We start from the raw sequence: 14573 nt of genomic DNA, 5'->3' as shown, positions 1-14573 counted from the left end.
GAAGTCTTACATTATTCCTTCATATCACGAAGTTTGCAGGGTTGTTTCTTGTAACAACATAAAGCAAAATACCTTTTGTTCTCAGTTGCTAGAATACAGATTGGAGAGAGAATGGAAGCTTTGGGTTTTCATTTATTTCTTCTGACAACATAGAACAAAGTGAACCAGAATCTGTAGCAAGATGGAAATAAAGACTGCTAGGCCCTAGGCTCCTTGGCACCCAATACCATTGTTCAGGTCATTGTTAAGCAGTCACTAAGACCAGCTCTCACCAGGAGGTAGCAGGAAGGTATAGTTACGGAGAGGAAGCTGGTTCCCACCCAGTCTCAGCCTTTCTACTGTTTCTCATGTGACTAGCTCCTATATCTCCTCATTCAGTGTAGGCATCTCCTCATTCAGTGTAGGCAAATGCAACAAAGCTAAGGGAACTGTGGCTCCAAAGTACACCCTGTAGAAAAGGGGGTGCCCTGTCCTATTGGTTAGCTTCAATGGGGTAAAGTTTTATTTTCATCAGTAACAGTATGTGTGATATGTTCAGCAGTGTTTGTTCAAAGCTTGAGCCGACTTGGAATTTCTTATGCCTGCCTTGACAATGGTACTGTGATGGAAAAATCGAAGAAGGGGATGAGAGCTGTGGAAGTTTGTAGATTTATGTAGACAAACAAGTCTAAGAAGAGCTGTTGAAGGCTAAAGAGCATGCACTGCTCTTGTGAAGTACAGTTCCCAACACCCACACTGGATAGCCCACATTGGCCTGTAATTCCAGCTCCTGGGGTTCCGGTACTCTGTACTCTGTTCTAGATTATGCAGACACACACACACACACACACAAAACTTAAAAATAAATCTAAGAGAAAGAGCCATAGAGTAAAGATATGGACATAAGTGAAGGAGCGTGGTCAAGGATCTCAAGGGAGAGGACATTTCAATGGGATGTTCTGGCAGTGCTGAAGACCCAGCAGAGTGGAAAAGGGAGAGCAGGAGGAAAGGAAGCCAAGTTAGGGCTTGGGAGTCATCCAGGTGGAAACCAGCCATAGGAAGAAGCACAGAGCTGGGCCAAGGGACCACAGAGAGGAATGGAAGACTGTTAGGTTCTGGGCAGCTTCAAAAGTAATGCAACGTGTGCTGGCTGATGCTCACACCAGGTTTTCTGAGGGAGGGTGGCAATGGCCTGTGTCCATTAGCCAGTGGTCAGAGGTGTAAATGATCCCACTGTTGCAGATTTGAAGTTAATCATTGTGACATGCTTGAGGATCTTCAGCACATCACCCAGTTAATGATGGTGCATATAAGGGTGTGGGGGGGGGGGTCACATGCCTTTAATCCCAGCACTGGGGAGGCAGGAGAAGGCAGAACTGGCCAAGCCTGTCCTATGCAGCAAATCCCAAGCCAGCTAGGACTATCTACATCAAGACTACCTCAGAAACAAGAAAGGAAAGGGAACAGGGCTGATCACTAGGGAACACTACCTCAGAAAAGTTCTACAGGTTTCTATTTAATTGATACAGTTTGAAGATAAGGTCCATGTCCTTATGACTTGTCAACTCAGTGCTGGACTTAAACGGCATGAACCCGTCTTACTTTTAGTAGTCTAAATAAGGATTACTGAGTGTCATATGTGAAAAGAGTTGATAATTCTTTGTGTTGGCTCAAGTTAAAAATCTGTGGTATATTTTCCCCCACTACAAATGTAAGTTTTTAGATTTTTACATTAAAATGACATCTGCTCCCGTGCTTTTTGTTTTATAGTTTTGAAGTAATTAAAGTTATCCACGGCAAGTTGTTGGATATGGTGGGGAAAGTGCAGTAAGTAGCCCATCTCTCTTCTCCAGAAGTGTGTATTAGCATCTTCTGTGCTGGAAAGGCTGGATCTGACATACCTCTGCTTTTGTGTTTCTCCTAATAGGATACCTATTATGCTGGTTGGCAATAAGAAAGACCTGCATATGGAAAGGTATGTAGCTCTTAAGTCCAAGGAGATTTAGTCACCAAAATACCATTTTAAATTCTCTTCTTATGGCAAGCTATGTACAGTAGAGGTAGTATGCAGTGCAATGCCACACTTGTGTAGAACTAGGAGCAAACTGGGAAACTCTTGGGGTTAATTACCAAGACAGATATTACTCAGTTTTCACACAGACCTTTGAGTACTGGTTGTGATCACAGTGATGATCGTCAGCAGGGACACATGTCCAGGGAGCCCAGTGGCAGAGCATTGGGAGGAGCCTAGAGTAGCCTGGGCTGGTGAACTGTGGCCCTATGGGATATTCCTGGGCCCTGAGTTACCTAAAGCCTCACTGTGGCATAGCTGTGGTGGTTGATACTGTAGTCCTGGAAAGTAGTCACTTCCCTGAAGAGTTCGTTGGCACATAGATGACCCTCAAGACTTGTCCATTCTGTTCCCAGGCAGAACTAAGTACTCCCGCATTGCTTCCTGATGATTCTGCTTCATAACAAAGTGAACCAAAATGGGGCCTAATCGATAGATTCATCGTAGCTGTTTTAACTGTCAAAGATTCAGAGTTTTCTTTTCCCTTTAGAGTGATCAGTTATGAAGAAGGAAAAGCTTTGGCAGAATCTTGGAATGCAGCATTTTTGGAATCTTCTGCTAAAGAAAATCAGGTATATCATTTCTAAAATTAATTTTGTGTCAGCCTCATTAGTTACAAGCATACATGCCTCCAGTTGGCATTTTACCTGCCAATTTCTGTGTTTTGTTTTGTTTTTTAGCATTATCTATTTATATACAGTGTTCTGCCTGTATGTATGGTTGCAGGCCAGAAGAGAGCACCAGATCTCAATTCAGATGGTTGTGAACCACCATGTGGGTGCTAGGAATTGAACCCTGGTCCTCAGGAAAAGCAGCAAGTGCTATTAACCACTGAACTATCTCTCTGGTCGTTTTTAATCTTGTTTATTTAATTTTTAGCCTTCTGCCATTTATTACACCAACTTTGGGATGTTTTAGAAAGATACTGATATTTTTAAAATATTTGATAAATATTCTGCTTGTAGTAGGCCTAAAATGGTTACAGAGAAGGACATAGTGTATAATTGCTACTGTGGCTATGTCCATAGACTGGAACAGAAAAAAAGGTATACACAAGGCTTAACTGTGTATGTCCCTTTTCAGTAGAAAGCAAGTCCGGTGTGTGATTATTGTAATCACAAATTATGAAGAGTCCTGGTAACAGTTTCAGCCCTGCAGCTGTCCCATGAGGGGTGTCGTTCTGTACTAGAAGGCATCACAGATCTGCTGCTGCTCTTTAGTCCTTGCTTCAGTTTAAACCTGACCCTTTCCCAGACCTAGGGTGTCCCTCCTGCACTGCTGCCTTCTTCCCTCCCTCTTCTTCCCCTGCAAACCACATGTGCCAGCCTCCTCTAATACATGCTCGAGGCCTTAACATGTGGCAGCCAGTGCTGTGCTTTCCAGTCACCCCACAGGGAGAACATTCCTTAAACTCAGAGTCTTGTCTCCATTGTCTCCTTACATTCTCTGGGAATTCATAGTGTTTGCATTTCATCACGTCTTGTTTGATCCACCACTAAGATGAGTAGGCGTTACCATTCTGAGGACACCCAGGCTGGGGGGCGGGCATAATTCTTGTCAAGGCTAAGGAGGCACGAGTCAGCCTGTACACTTTCTGCCCTGCTCTTCTCTCCAAGGAGGAAATTCCTCAGTCTTGAGGTCTACTCAGGTTTTATTCCTCCTGGGCCCCTCCTTGATGCATCCAACTAAATTGAATAGTCGGTCTTCTCGCTCAACCCTTAATTCATTGAGCTCTGAGATGGGCTCAATTTTACCTTTATGCCCTCCTATTGGATCTGATCATTTCTGTGTTCAGATGTCAGTGTTGGGTCTGCCTGAATCAGATTAGTTGTGGAACAGTGAAATCCAGATAGCAGGAGTACAGGTTAGTCACTAATGATGCCTGCAGTTTTATTTGAATTAAATATTTACTGCTTGCCTACTCTGTCCTCAGAATTATCTGTTAAACTCTCATTTTAAAAAAGGGAAAATTATCCGGGTGGAGGCAGAGGCAGGCGTATCTCAGTGAGTTCGAGGACGGCCAGACTTTTACACAGAGAAATGCTGTCTGAATAAACGGGTGGGGGCTGAAAATACAAAGAAGTTAAAGAACTTTAGGTCACTGTATAATTTATGGCATAGGCAGTAGAACCAGTTTCAGACCCATCCAGAGGATGGTCCTTTTCCTCAGCATTGCGTTCTTATATTTTCAAGAGAGATGACCCTCTGGGATTGACTTGAACAGTGAGATGCGCAGACTTAATCACTGAGCAGGATCGATGCAGAGGGTGTGAGTAGGTGTGGTGAAGAATGTGATGTTTTCTTGTGGAAGCAGCTTCTGTTTCCCAGGGAGTTATAGAGCAAGGGGAATAGCCATCAGCCAGGGTCAGGGAGGAAAGATGGGAGAGGGCCAAGGCTCAAAGTCCTCTCTGGTGAGATAAGCTGAGGGACTGTGGCTAGGTCAGCTGATACACCTGCCTCCTCATCCCACCGTTCCCCATGGCTGAGCAGTGTTGACATGCTAATGACCAATGCTAACCCAGAGAATAGAACAGAAGTGGTTAGCCGCAGAACAGGAAGAATATCAAAGGATAAGACACAGGATTGTGTCCAAAGGATAAGACATGCAGGATTGTGCATTGTGGACTCTGAGCTAGTAGGTTAGGGTGGTGGGACACATAAAACAGAGTCTGACTTCAGAACAAGATTGGGGTGACAGTCACTACAGAAGATGTGGAGAGTGGAACTCGGTTGGACAGGTTTGTAATGGGTGGTGTGATGCCGAGGAGGAATAGACATGGGTGATTGAGGGCTTGCAGGCAGCTATAGAAGGACCCAGGGAGGTGGGGTGAGAAAAGAGGCAAGGCTTGAAGTTTGGGGGAGCAAAAGAAGGGTGGAAATGCAGGAGCAGGAAGGGCAAAAAGAAAAGGACCCCTTGGGAGGAGCTGCAGAGGCGTCTACAGGGGAAAATGAAGCCAGGGTAGAGCAGAGTGGAAGGTGGTGCTAGTTGCTATTAAGAAGGCCTTGGGGTTGTAGGGCTTTGGGAACCCTCCAGCTTCCATTGGGACCTCCATATGGGCCCCAGGACAGGTTAGTGACTGCCTGTCAGTCCTGAACAGCAACTATCAGAATCCACTGAGAACTAAGCCTGTCATTGTTTTTGCCTTCTCTTCAGACTGCTGTTGATGTTTTTAAAAGGATAATTTTGGAAGCAGAAAAGATTGATGGGGCAGCTTCACAAGGAAAATCTTCATGCTCGGTGATGTGACGATTGTGCTGCAGAACCCGAGGACACTGGGAATTGATTCCACCTGACGAAGCAAACTGCCCGTCATCCTTGAAGATAAAACTATGCTTCTGTTTTTTTCTGTTAACCTGAAAGATGTCATTTGGGTCAGAGGTCCTCCCCTTTCAGATTATGTTAACGTCTGACTCTGTCCAAATGAGTTCACTTCCATTTTCAAATTTTAAACAATCATATTTTCAATTTATATATTGTATTTCTTAATATTATGACCAAGAATTTTATCGGCATTAATTTTTCAGTGTAGTTTGTTGTTTAAAATAATGTAATCATCAAAATGATAGACATGTTACACTACTATTAACTAGACTTCAATATATCAGTGTTTATTTCATTGTGTTAAATGTATACTTGTAAATAAAATAGCTACAAACCTTAATCCTTTGTGCTACATGATGTGGCTTTTAAAGCAGAAACCATGGTGAGGTGGGATGGGGTGTGATGGAACACACCTTTAGTCCATGTACTCAGGAGGCAGGGATAGGTTAGTCTCTGAGTTCAAAGCCAGCCTGGTCTTTATAGGGAGTTATAGACTAGCCAGAGCTACATGGAAAAACAAAACAACAACAACAAAAAAATCACTCTGGGAATTTCTCTTCTGGCACTCAGGAGGCTCTGAACTCAAGAACTCAGGATTGTGTGACCTTCAGCCAGCAGGCTAGCAGCCAAGGGCTGCACTTATGTTGCCAGTAGATGCTAGGAATGAATTCTAGCAGACCAGAGAGGCTGAATGGCCTGGGAGTCTGAGCAGAATTGTTCTTCGATGGTGTCTACTCTGTCCTTTTACATGCAGATCCTAAACTGTCAGGAGCTGACGGCAGGGAGGACTGACCATTACTTGACAGCATTACTATGGTCTCTCTTCCTAATTGTTGAAGACACATTTCGCCAATTCTAGTGCTTAGCTGGGTGTCCCATTGGGCAAGGCAGGATTTAGAAAACATGCCTAAACTGGGTGATGGTGGCACACACCTTTAATCCCAGCACTCAGGAGGCAGAGGCAGGTGGATCCCTGTGAGTTCGAGGCCAGTCTAGTCTACAAAGCAAATTCCAGGACAGCCAGGGCTACACAGAGAAACCCTGTCTCAAAAAACAAAGAACGAACAAAAGAAAAAAATATGCCGGCTGTCATTCCAGCACACCTGTCTGTTTAGATGATGGGACACTTTAGCAGGTGCATACGTATGGGCTCTGTGGGCCTCATCCTCCCGCCCGGTGAGAATGAGGTTTGAAGAAGGAGATTCTTGGAATTCTAATAGCATGCCCATTTCCACCCAGTCGGTGAGTCAGAACTGGGTGTGCTTATTTCTTTCTTTTTTTTTTTTAATGCCTTGGCAATTTTATACTTATATATACAGTGTTTCTTGATTTTCTCCACACCCAACTCTTTTTCTCACTTCACCCTAAACCCCCCCAACACATCCCTCTTACATCATGGTCTCTCCTGATCCAGTTATTGCTACCTGTTGGAATGATAGCTAATCTTGTTGCCTTGAGTTTCTGTTGGTAACTAGAGTGCATTGAGCACCTGGGTGCAGTGGCCATGCCTGAAGGACAGCATCGCACAGTGCTCCTCCCGTCTTACGTGCCTTCTGCCCCCTTCCCAACAGTTGGCCCTAAGTCTTTGCAGAGAAATGAGCTTGCTTTGTAAATGGAGCCCCTTCCCAGGTAAAGTGTCCAAGGACCATGTCTAGTACCAAGCAAATGCTACAGTCAACTTAATGAAATACTTACCTCCTGGAGAGTGGTAGCCAGGTCTGTGGGCACTGCCCAAGATGTGAGAACTAGTAAGTTCCCTCTTCCATTTACCATTGTAGCCAGTAAATACTGTTAGAAATGAGATGGCTCAGTTGGTAAAATACTTAAGCAAACATGAGGACCAAAGATCAGTAAACAAAAGCCAAAACCCCACAGTAATCGCTGTGCTGGGGAGGCAGAGACATGAGGCTCTCTGGGCTTGCTGCCCACCACTCCAGCTAAAGTCCCGGGGAGCTGGATGTGGTGTCACGAAAGGTAATGTTTATCTTGGTGGCACATGAAAGTAATCTTAGATTCATTGAGCTACAGGAAGCACAAATGTAAAACTAGGTTCATGTTTAAAAATATTTTACAGCTTAAAATTGAATTTCAAAATACAAGTAAAATCACATAACAAGATTTACATGAGGGAATTCTGCTAAAGCAGCCATCTGCTGCATCCTCCCTGTTCTGACATCTCTTCTCCAGCTCCTTGCATATGCTTTCCTAAAAGATGCTTACCACCTCAGAGCCCCCAGACTGCCCGTGTTTTCTGTCTTTCTGGTCTCATGGTCACATGGCACGCATTTGGCTGCTGTTTGAGTCTATTTGGTCCATAGTGCCATTTTCTAGTGTCCTCCAATGACTTTGGTCCACTGGTCTTGTTGGCTATCCTGTGAAGCCTCTCCCTGGGCCTTTCCTGCCCCCCCCCCTTTGCCTTATTTTTCCTTGTTTATAGTTTTAACTGAGGCCTGAGGCCAGCGAATCTTTGTTGAGTTTGAAGCCAGCCAGGACTACATAGTTCCAAAAAAGGAGGAGGAGGAAGAGACCCTGTTTCAAGGTAAAAATTATCATCTTGGGTCTGATGAGTTTTTTGTCCCCACCTCTCATCCCTGTGCTCCAGGTTTATCTACTTGGATTTTCTCATGGGCATTTCTAGTGGAGTTTTTGTTGTTTTCCTTTTTTGGGTATATTGCTATGCAGCCCTGCCTGGTCTCGAACTCAGACATCATACCACAGTCTGAGTGCTGGTACTGCAGGTGTGTCACCATACCCAGCAATCTAACATGTAATTACTGATTTTTCTCAAAAATATGGTATATCTCCAGGGTTTTAGGAAGTGATGGTTATCACAGGTACTCAATTAGCGAGTTTTCCAGCCTCTATTTCCGGTTCTCCCCACCCAGCCCACCACAGTAACGGCCACCTGTGTTCTTCCCTCTTCCGTCTCATCCCATCCAGATCTGCATTCGCACACCCTCCAACTATGGCAGAGCCAGTGTCATCATGGAGAAAACAAACTTCCTCCACCACTCAAGATCCTTCATCAGTAATTATGCCGAGTGCAGACTAACCTGCTTCTGCAGCCCTAAGCTAACCCATCACTAATGTCTGTCCCAGAACCAGGAGGCTCAGGCTTGTAACCTGTGTGTACCCTTCCCGCTGCTGCTAGGCTACAGTGTCATCTCTTCCGGAGGCTTCCATTTTCACCTGAAGCACCCTTGACATCCTCAAGCCCTGATACTTCATCCAAAGCAGCAGATGTCAGAGCTGGTCGTTGTCAGGATCCTTGCAAGCGCGCACGTGTGTGTGTGTGTGTGCGCGTGTGTGTGTGTGTATGTGTGTGTGTGTGTGTGTTTGCATGCGCATATATGGTGTGTGTGTGTGCCGCCACCTCCTTTCCTCTCCGTATGCCACATTTGAAGCTGTTGAATAGACAACTTTCTACTGAGCTGATTTAAGTTCTAGGTTGCCTCTTTGTTGCTCCACTTACCCTGAAAATTACAAGTAGTATGTTAATTCTAACACTCCAATTCAGATTAATACCAACTTGATTTGAGTAGCTCTCAAAAGTCAGCTGTGTGTGTAACTCTGCTAACCCTTGTTTCTGCTGCTACTGCCGTAAAATTTCATATACTGAATGCATTTACCAGACTTCTAGTTGCTTATTAGAAATATGAGAGACAAAAACCAGATGTGTTGGCACATGTCTTTAATCCCAGCACTCCGGAGGCAGAGGTAGGCCTGAGTTCAAGACCAACTTGCTCTATAGAGTGAATTCCAGGACAGCAAGGACTCACAGAGAGACCCCATCTCACAGAGGAAAATAAAGAAGAAAGGAAGGAAGCAAAAAACTGGGAGTGCCGGGTGGTGGTGGCACATGCCTTTAATCCCAGCACTCGGGAGGCAGAGAGGCAGGTGGATCTCTGAGTTCGAGGCCAGCCTGGTCTATAGAGCTAGTTCCAGGACAGGTTCCAAAGCTACAGAGAAACCTTGTCTCGAAAAAGCAAAACAAGACAAAAAGACCAAAAAACTGGGAGTGGGACAAAGCGCTCCTGTGCAGGAGGCCCCAGGTTCGGTCCCCAGCACTGCACAAATTAAACAAATAAGGAGGGGTGTGACCCATTTGTCATCTTTTACCTGTTTCCAAGTTTTATTATTTCTGGTTATGTGTCTGAGTATGTGCATATGTGTATGGTTACCCACAGAAGTCAGAAGCGTTGGATACCCCTGGAGCTATAGTTACAGAAGGTTATGAGCTGCCCAGCTTGGATTCTGAGAATCAAACTTGTGACCTTGCAAACACATTACATGTTCTTAATTGCTGAGCTGTCTCTTCCGCCCCTTTCTACCTCTGTCTCACACTTTACGGATGGGCTTGGTTTTTTGTGCAGGTTGTCTAATGGGCCTTTGTCTCGGCCTGAAGGGTACCTTAGTATACGTTGTAAGGGGACTCTTGTTAGCTCAGACCGCCCCCCCCGGGGGGGGGGTGTCTGTGTTCAGCATTTGATCAGCTTTCTTAATGCTCTGCACATGCCTGGGGGACATTTGGTCCATTTCGGAGTTCTTGGAAGGTTACTTTGGGGCCAGTTCTTGCCAGCCTTCTCATTGGGTTCTGAGACCAGTACCTATGGTGACCTATGGTGACCCACCTGTGTGATACATACACACCTCTCTGTGGCCTGTCTCCTACACGGTCTAGGAATTCCACCGACTGCTACAGTTAGAAGCCTGCCCTTTGTCCACTGTGTGGCGGCAGCGTTTGGCCTTCAGCCCCTCTCCTATCTCCTCACACGGAAAGGCTTCTTCACACGTAGTACCCACTACTGTGAGTGATATCGACTCAGAATGCAGCACGGTCCAGTGATCTGGAAGCTATGCATGCGGAAGACCCAGAGTATGCTGTTGCTGCTTATGTGGGCCTGAGAAATGAGCGCCTGCGCCCAAGCCATTTCCAAAGGAGCAGGCTGGTGGCAGTCCAACTCTGTTCTGCACCTTTGAGGCTGAAAGCCTTCCAAAGCGTTCCTCGGAACATTCCGGAACTGCCTTTAAGCTCCCTTTCATCTCCCAAGGGAAAAGTTTGGCATGAGGCAAAACAGTGTTCTTGCCCTCCTTCCTGCTGTCTCCCACTCTGACAACCTGCTGGAAGGCAACAGCTTGGCTGACTTAACCGGAACACGGGCCAGGCTGAAAGAATCGCAGGGCTCAGGGGACCTCCCTTTGTACAGAAGGGAGGCCTGTGGGCAGAGAGCTCCCCGCTTAGCCCGTTGCTTTCGCCGTACCACGTTTGAACACAGCTGAGCCTGACACCCAGGCTCCTCAGTTTAGTAGCTGGACTAAGAGTACCCCAATCCTGTACCTGGTATATGCCTTTGGGCAACCCCTTTAGACTCAGATCTTTCTCCATAAAACTACCAGGGCTGTATCAATCAGAAGCCTGCAAGCTTGGATGTTTTCAGAGGCTTTGACAAATATCGTCATAGTTCATGGGTGACTATTGATGTCCACCCTGAGATCTCATCAGAATTTCATTCTCACTACTTAGCAAAGCATGATGGGTGACTACAGACTTCCTACAGCAAATGCGAGCTTGCTCCCAAGTTCCACAAGTCTGCCATTATTCACTCAAGTGGCCTGCTGGCCTTCAGAGCTCAGTTCCCAACTGCTACTGCAGTAGAATGTGTCCCAGCCACGAACCGCGAACTTAGGCAAGCCGTGGTGACATCATCAGGGGGGCAGACAGTTGCTGGAGGGGGTGTCAGCTGAAAGTGCTGAAGGGTCCGGTCAGCTCCCATAGGGTTGGTTGGTTATCTGGAGGCTGGCCGGAAACTCAGCCTTCTGCCTAGCTGGGAGGGTGTCAGTGCACACCACGGATCCCTTTGTGTTAACTGTAATTTCGTGTTAGATTGTTACTTACCTTGTGTGTGTGGAGGTCAGAGGGCAACTTTCCAGACTCAGCTCAATCTTCCACTGCGAGGCTTCTGAGGATCGAGCCCTGGTCACCGGGTTTGATAGTGAGTGCCTTTAGACCCACTGAGTATTCTACGTTTTACGGTCTTTCACAAGAGATAGCAAAGATTTCAAACTGCGGTCTCAGTAAGCAAGACCTTTCACACAGCTCTTTCTGCTGCCCAAAGGCCTGGGCAGGAAGAGCCTTTTCCAGCAGGGAAGGGCTACCTGGTGTCTGTCTTTCCACCCTACTCCCTATGAGCTGGCAGAGTCCGTGGGACCGCACCACAGTTTGGAGCTTTCTATGTAACCTAGATGGTGAGGCAAGCCCCCGACTGGCCACCCTAAGATGAGGCTATCTTCCCATGCCACGTGTCCGCATCTCTTTGGCTGTGGAGGAGCGTGTCCGCATCTCTTTGGCTGTGGAGGAGCGTGTCCGGCACAGCTGCCCGGTCTCACCTCTCCGGAGCACCTGGTGCGAAGCCGGGAGTGAAGAGCAGCCTTGCTGCCTGCCGCCAGCTGCGCAGTCTGCTCTGCTTTGCATCCCCGTCTGCGAACCGTAGCCTTGTCTGAGTCCAGGTGGACTGGGCTTGCTCTTAAACTGGATTAAAGTATCCCCCTGAAGAAGTTAAATGTAAGTCCTCGATTTTTAATGAAAACCTTTTTTCTCTTTAATTTTTTTCTTTTTTTTTAATAAATCTTTTTCTTTTTAAATTTTTTTTCTTTAAATTTCAAAGGGATTTCCTCTGAGTTATTCTTGACACGTGGCGTCTGTAGCCTCTTGCCCATCTGGTGGCTCTGCTGTCAGGCAGGCATGGCAGTGCGTACTCTATTGCCTACTATTAGAGAAAGGCACAGTACCCCGATTTCCTTTTCTGCATCTCTGAATCCCTGCACGTATGTTATCTGCAACTACCCAGCACCCTAATTTTGCCACAGAAAGTGTGGAGTCATCGCCCTGGAAGGAGAGGAGATAAACACACTTTGTGCACTTTTCTTCTGCTACCAAACTTGAGACAATGAACCTTTAAAGTTTAACATTTCTAGCTAGTCTTTTCATCCCAGCTAGTGAGAGACAGAGGCAAGCAGATTCATGGGTTCAAGGCTAACCTGGTCTAGGATAACAAGTTCCAAACTAGCCAAGTGATTTCCCCTAAGTAAAATATTCTCCAGAAGCCCAATCCTGGGTAAAGGAAAGGCTGAGAGCTGGGTGCAGCCAGAGAAGGAACTCACCTCCCAGGAAGAGATATCAACAGTTCTAACAACCTGTGGAACCACCGTGCTTGAGAGCCCAGAGGAAGACAATGATGGGTCGGTGATTGACAACTGATGGGACCATACTGGACCAGGACTGCTTAGTGATGCACATCCATGTAACGCTTCATTTCAGCCTGTTGTACCCAGAATTGGACTCAGGGAAGTCACTGGACCCTTTGTGTCTCCTCAGGCTCTCCTTTCTCTCTGCTTTATTACTACTTTCTCTTTAACTGGCAGGCTGGAGACAGGCCAGCCAAGCCCAATGGGGCTGCCAGAGGCTCAGCCCTGAATTCTCCAGTGGCAGCTGCTGACTGTGGCACTGGGCTCTGTGTTTCATGTTCTTCTCCTTCCTGATTCCTTCTCCAGGTTTGGGGTAGAAGGTGATCTGAAGAGAAGTCCCTCTGGGGGGTGGTGGTGCACACCTTTAATCCGAGCACTTGGAGGCAGAGGCAGCAGGATCTGTGAGTTTGAGGCCAGCCTGGTTCTCAAAGCGAGTTCCAGGACAGCCAGGACTGTTACACAGAGAAAACCTCCTCCACCTCCAAAAAAAAAAAAAGAAGGAAGGAGGAGGAAGGAGAGAAAGAGGAAGAGGGAAAAGATGGAAGAAGGAGCAGGAGGAGGAAGAGGAGGAAAGGGGTACCAAGACCCAGCATTCACTGTAGGGCAATCCCTCTGCTGTCATCCCATGTACAAACAAATCATCCCCTCCACAGAGACAGGTTGTGCCCTCAACCACCCTGTAGCAGAAGGGAGCCAGGGGCTGGGATGTCCAGCCCTGGGTGCTCTGCCGCCTTCCCTGAGGCTGGGGAGGGGAGGGGCGGCTCTCTGTCTGAAGATGGCAGTTCTAAGAGGGCGGTGGGTGGGCTACATCTTGTTCTCCTGCTTACCTTCCAGCATCCCAGCCCCAAAGCAGAAGCGTGCTCTCTCTCTCTGTCTCTGTCTCTGTCTCTCTCTCTCTCTCTCTCTCTCTCTCTCTCTCTCTCTTTCCCCCATGTATGCTTCTGTAACATGAAGGGCCGGCTTGTTGGGGTTTCTGTCCTGCATGGTACCCCACAGCCAGCAAGTTCTAAGGAAAATCACACACAAGACTCCATAAGATTATAAATTGATTGGCCCTTAGCTTTGGCTACTTATTAGCTCTTATAACATATATTACCCCATTTTCCTTATCTACATTAGGCATATGGCTTGGTACCTTTTTCAGCTGTCAGCTCACATGTTGCTTCATCAGTGATCTGGGCAGGAGTGGCAGAGGAAGCTTTCTGTGTCCCAGAATTCTCCTGTTCTCATTGCATCACCTCTACTTCCTGTCTGGTATTCCCACCTATACTTTCTGCCTGGCCAATCAGTGTTTTATTAAAATACCTGATTGACAGAATACAGATAATTCTCCTGCACCATGCCTCTTTCTGTGGGCTCATATAGCCCTGGCAGAAGAGTTCAGGCCAGTGTCCCTCTTGCTCCCACCAGTCTGCTCTGATGAAGGTAGGCTTTCTCGCCTAGCAAGTGTCTTCCATGTTCAGTGGGGGAGCATTTGCTGTAACCTAGTTTTGATTCAAAATCCCATATTCTTCCCCGATGCCAAGACCGCAGAGGAACGTGGTCAGGCCCAGCTGGGCATGACAACTCTCCTGGTGCCTTCTCCTACATAGTGTCAGTGCCCAAGGACACCTTGGTCAGCTCTGCTGCCTGCCATGATGCTGCAGCCCTGGCTTTGCCCCTCTGGGGCCCGGCTGTGCTGCATTTTGACTTCAGAGTGAGTTCTGCCTAGGGTCAGGTGCTGTGCCTGTGCCACAGAAACCAGGACCTCACCTCCACACACTGCTCAATCCCCCCAACACTGGGCAACTTCTATGTTCCCCTCTGTTGGATGGACTGGGGCAGGTGGTGCTACTGGGTGGGTGCCCTGAGCTGAACTGGGTTCTTGTGAGCATTCTCTGATCCTCACCCACACATAGCTGGGTGGTGAGCACTGACACTGCCCCGAGGAGTCTGGGTACTTGTACCTCCTACAGG

At 47.0% G+C, this 14573-nt stretch overlaps 1 protein-coding gene across 1 annotated transcript in view; it reads left to right on the top strand.

Moving 5' to 3' along the window:
• The window catches only part of Rheb (Ras homolog, mTORC1 binding), a 41104-nt gene extending 35392 nt beyond the window's left edge, over nt 1–5712 (top strand). Inside the window, exons 5-8 of the mRNA XM_048440233.3 lie at nt 1750–1806; nt 1907–1954; nt 2541–2622; nt 5205–5712. Coding sequence (XP_048296190.1) covers nt 1750–1806; nt 1907–1954; nt 2541–2622; nt 5205–5297 — 280 coding nt within the window. The 3' untranslated portion in view covers nt 5298–5712. The remainder of the gene's footprint in view (nt 1–1749; nt 1807–1906; nt 1955–2540; nt 2623–5204) is intronic.
• The last annotated feature ends 8861 nt before the right edge of the window (nt 5713–14573 follow it).

This window comes from Myodes glareolus, chromosome 6 (assembly GCF_982192425.1).
Source record: "Myodes glareolus chromosome 6, mMyoGla1.1, whole genome shotgun sequence".
Classification (NCBI taxonomy): Eukaryota; Metazoa; Chordata; class Mammalia; order Rodentia; family Cricetidae; genus Myodes; species Myodes glareolus.
Note: the sequence above shows the minus strand (reverse complement) of the source record. Positions and strands in the feature narration are given on the sequence as shown.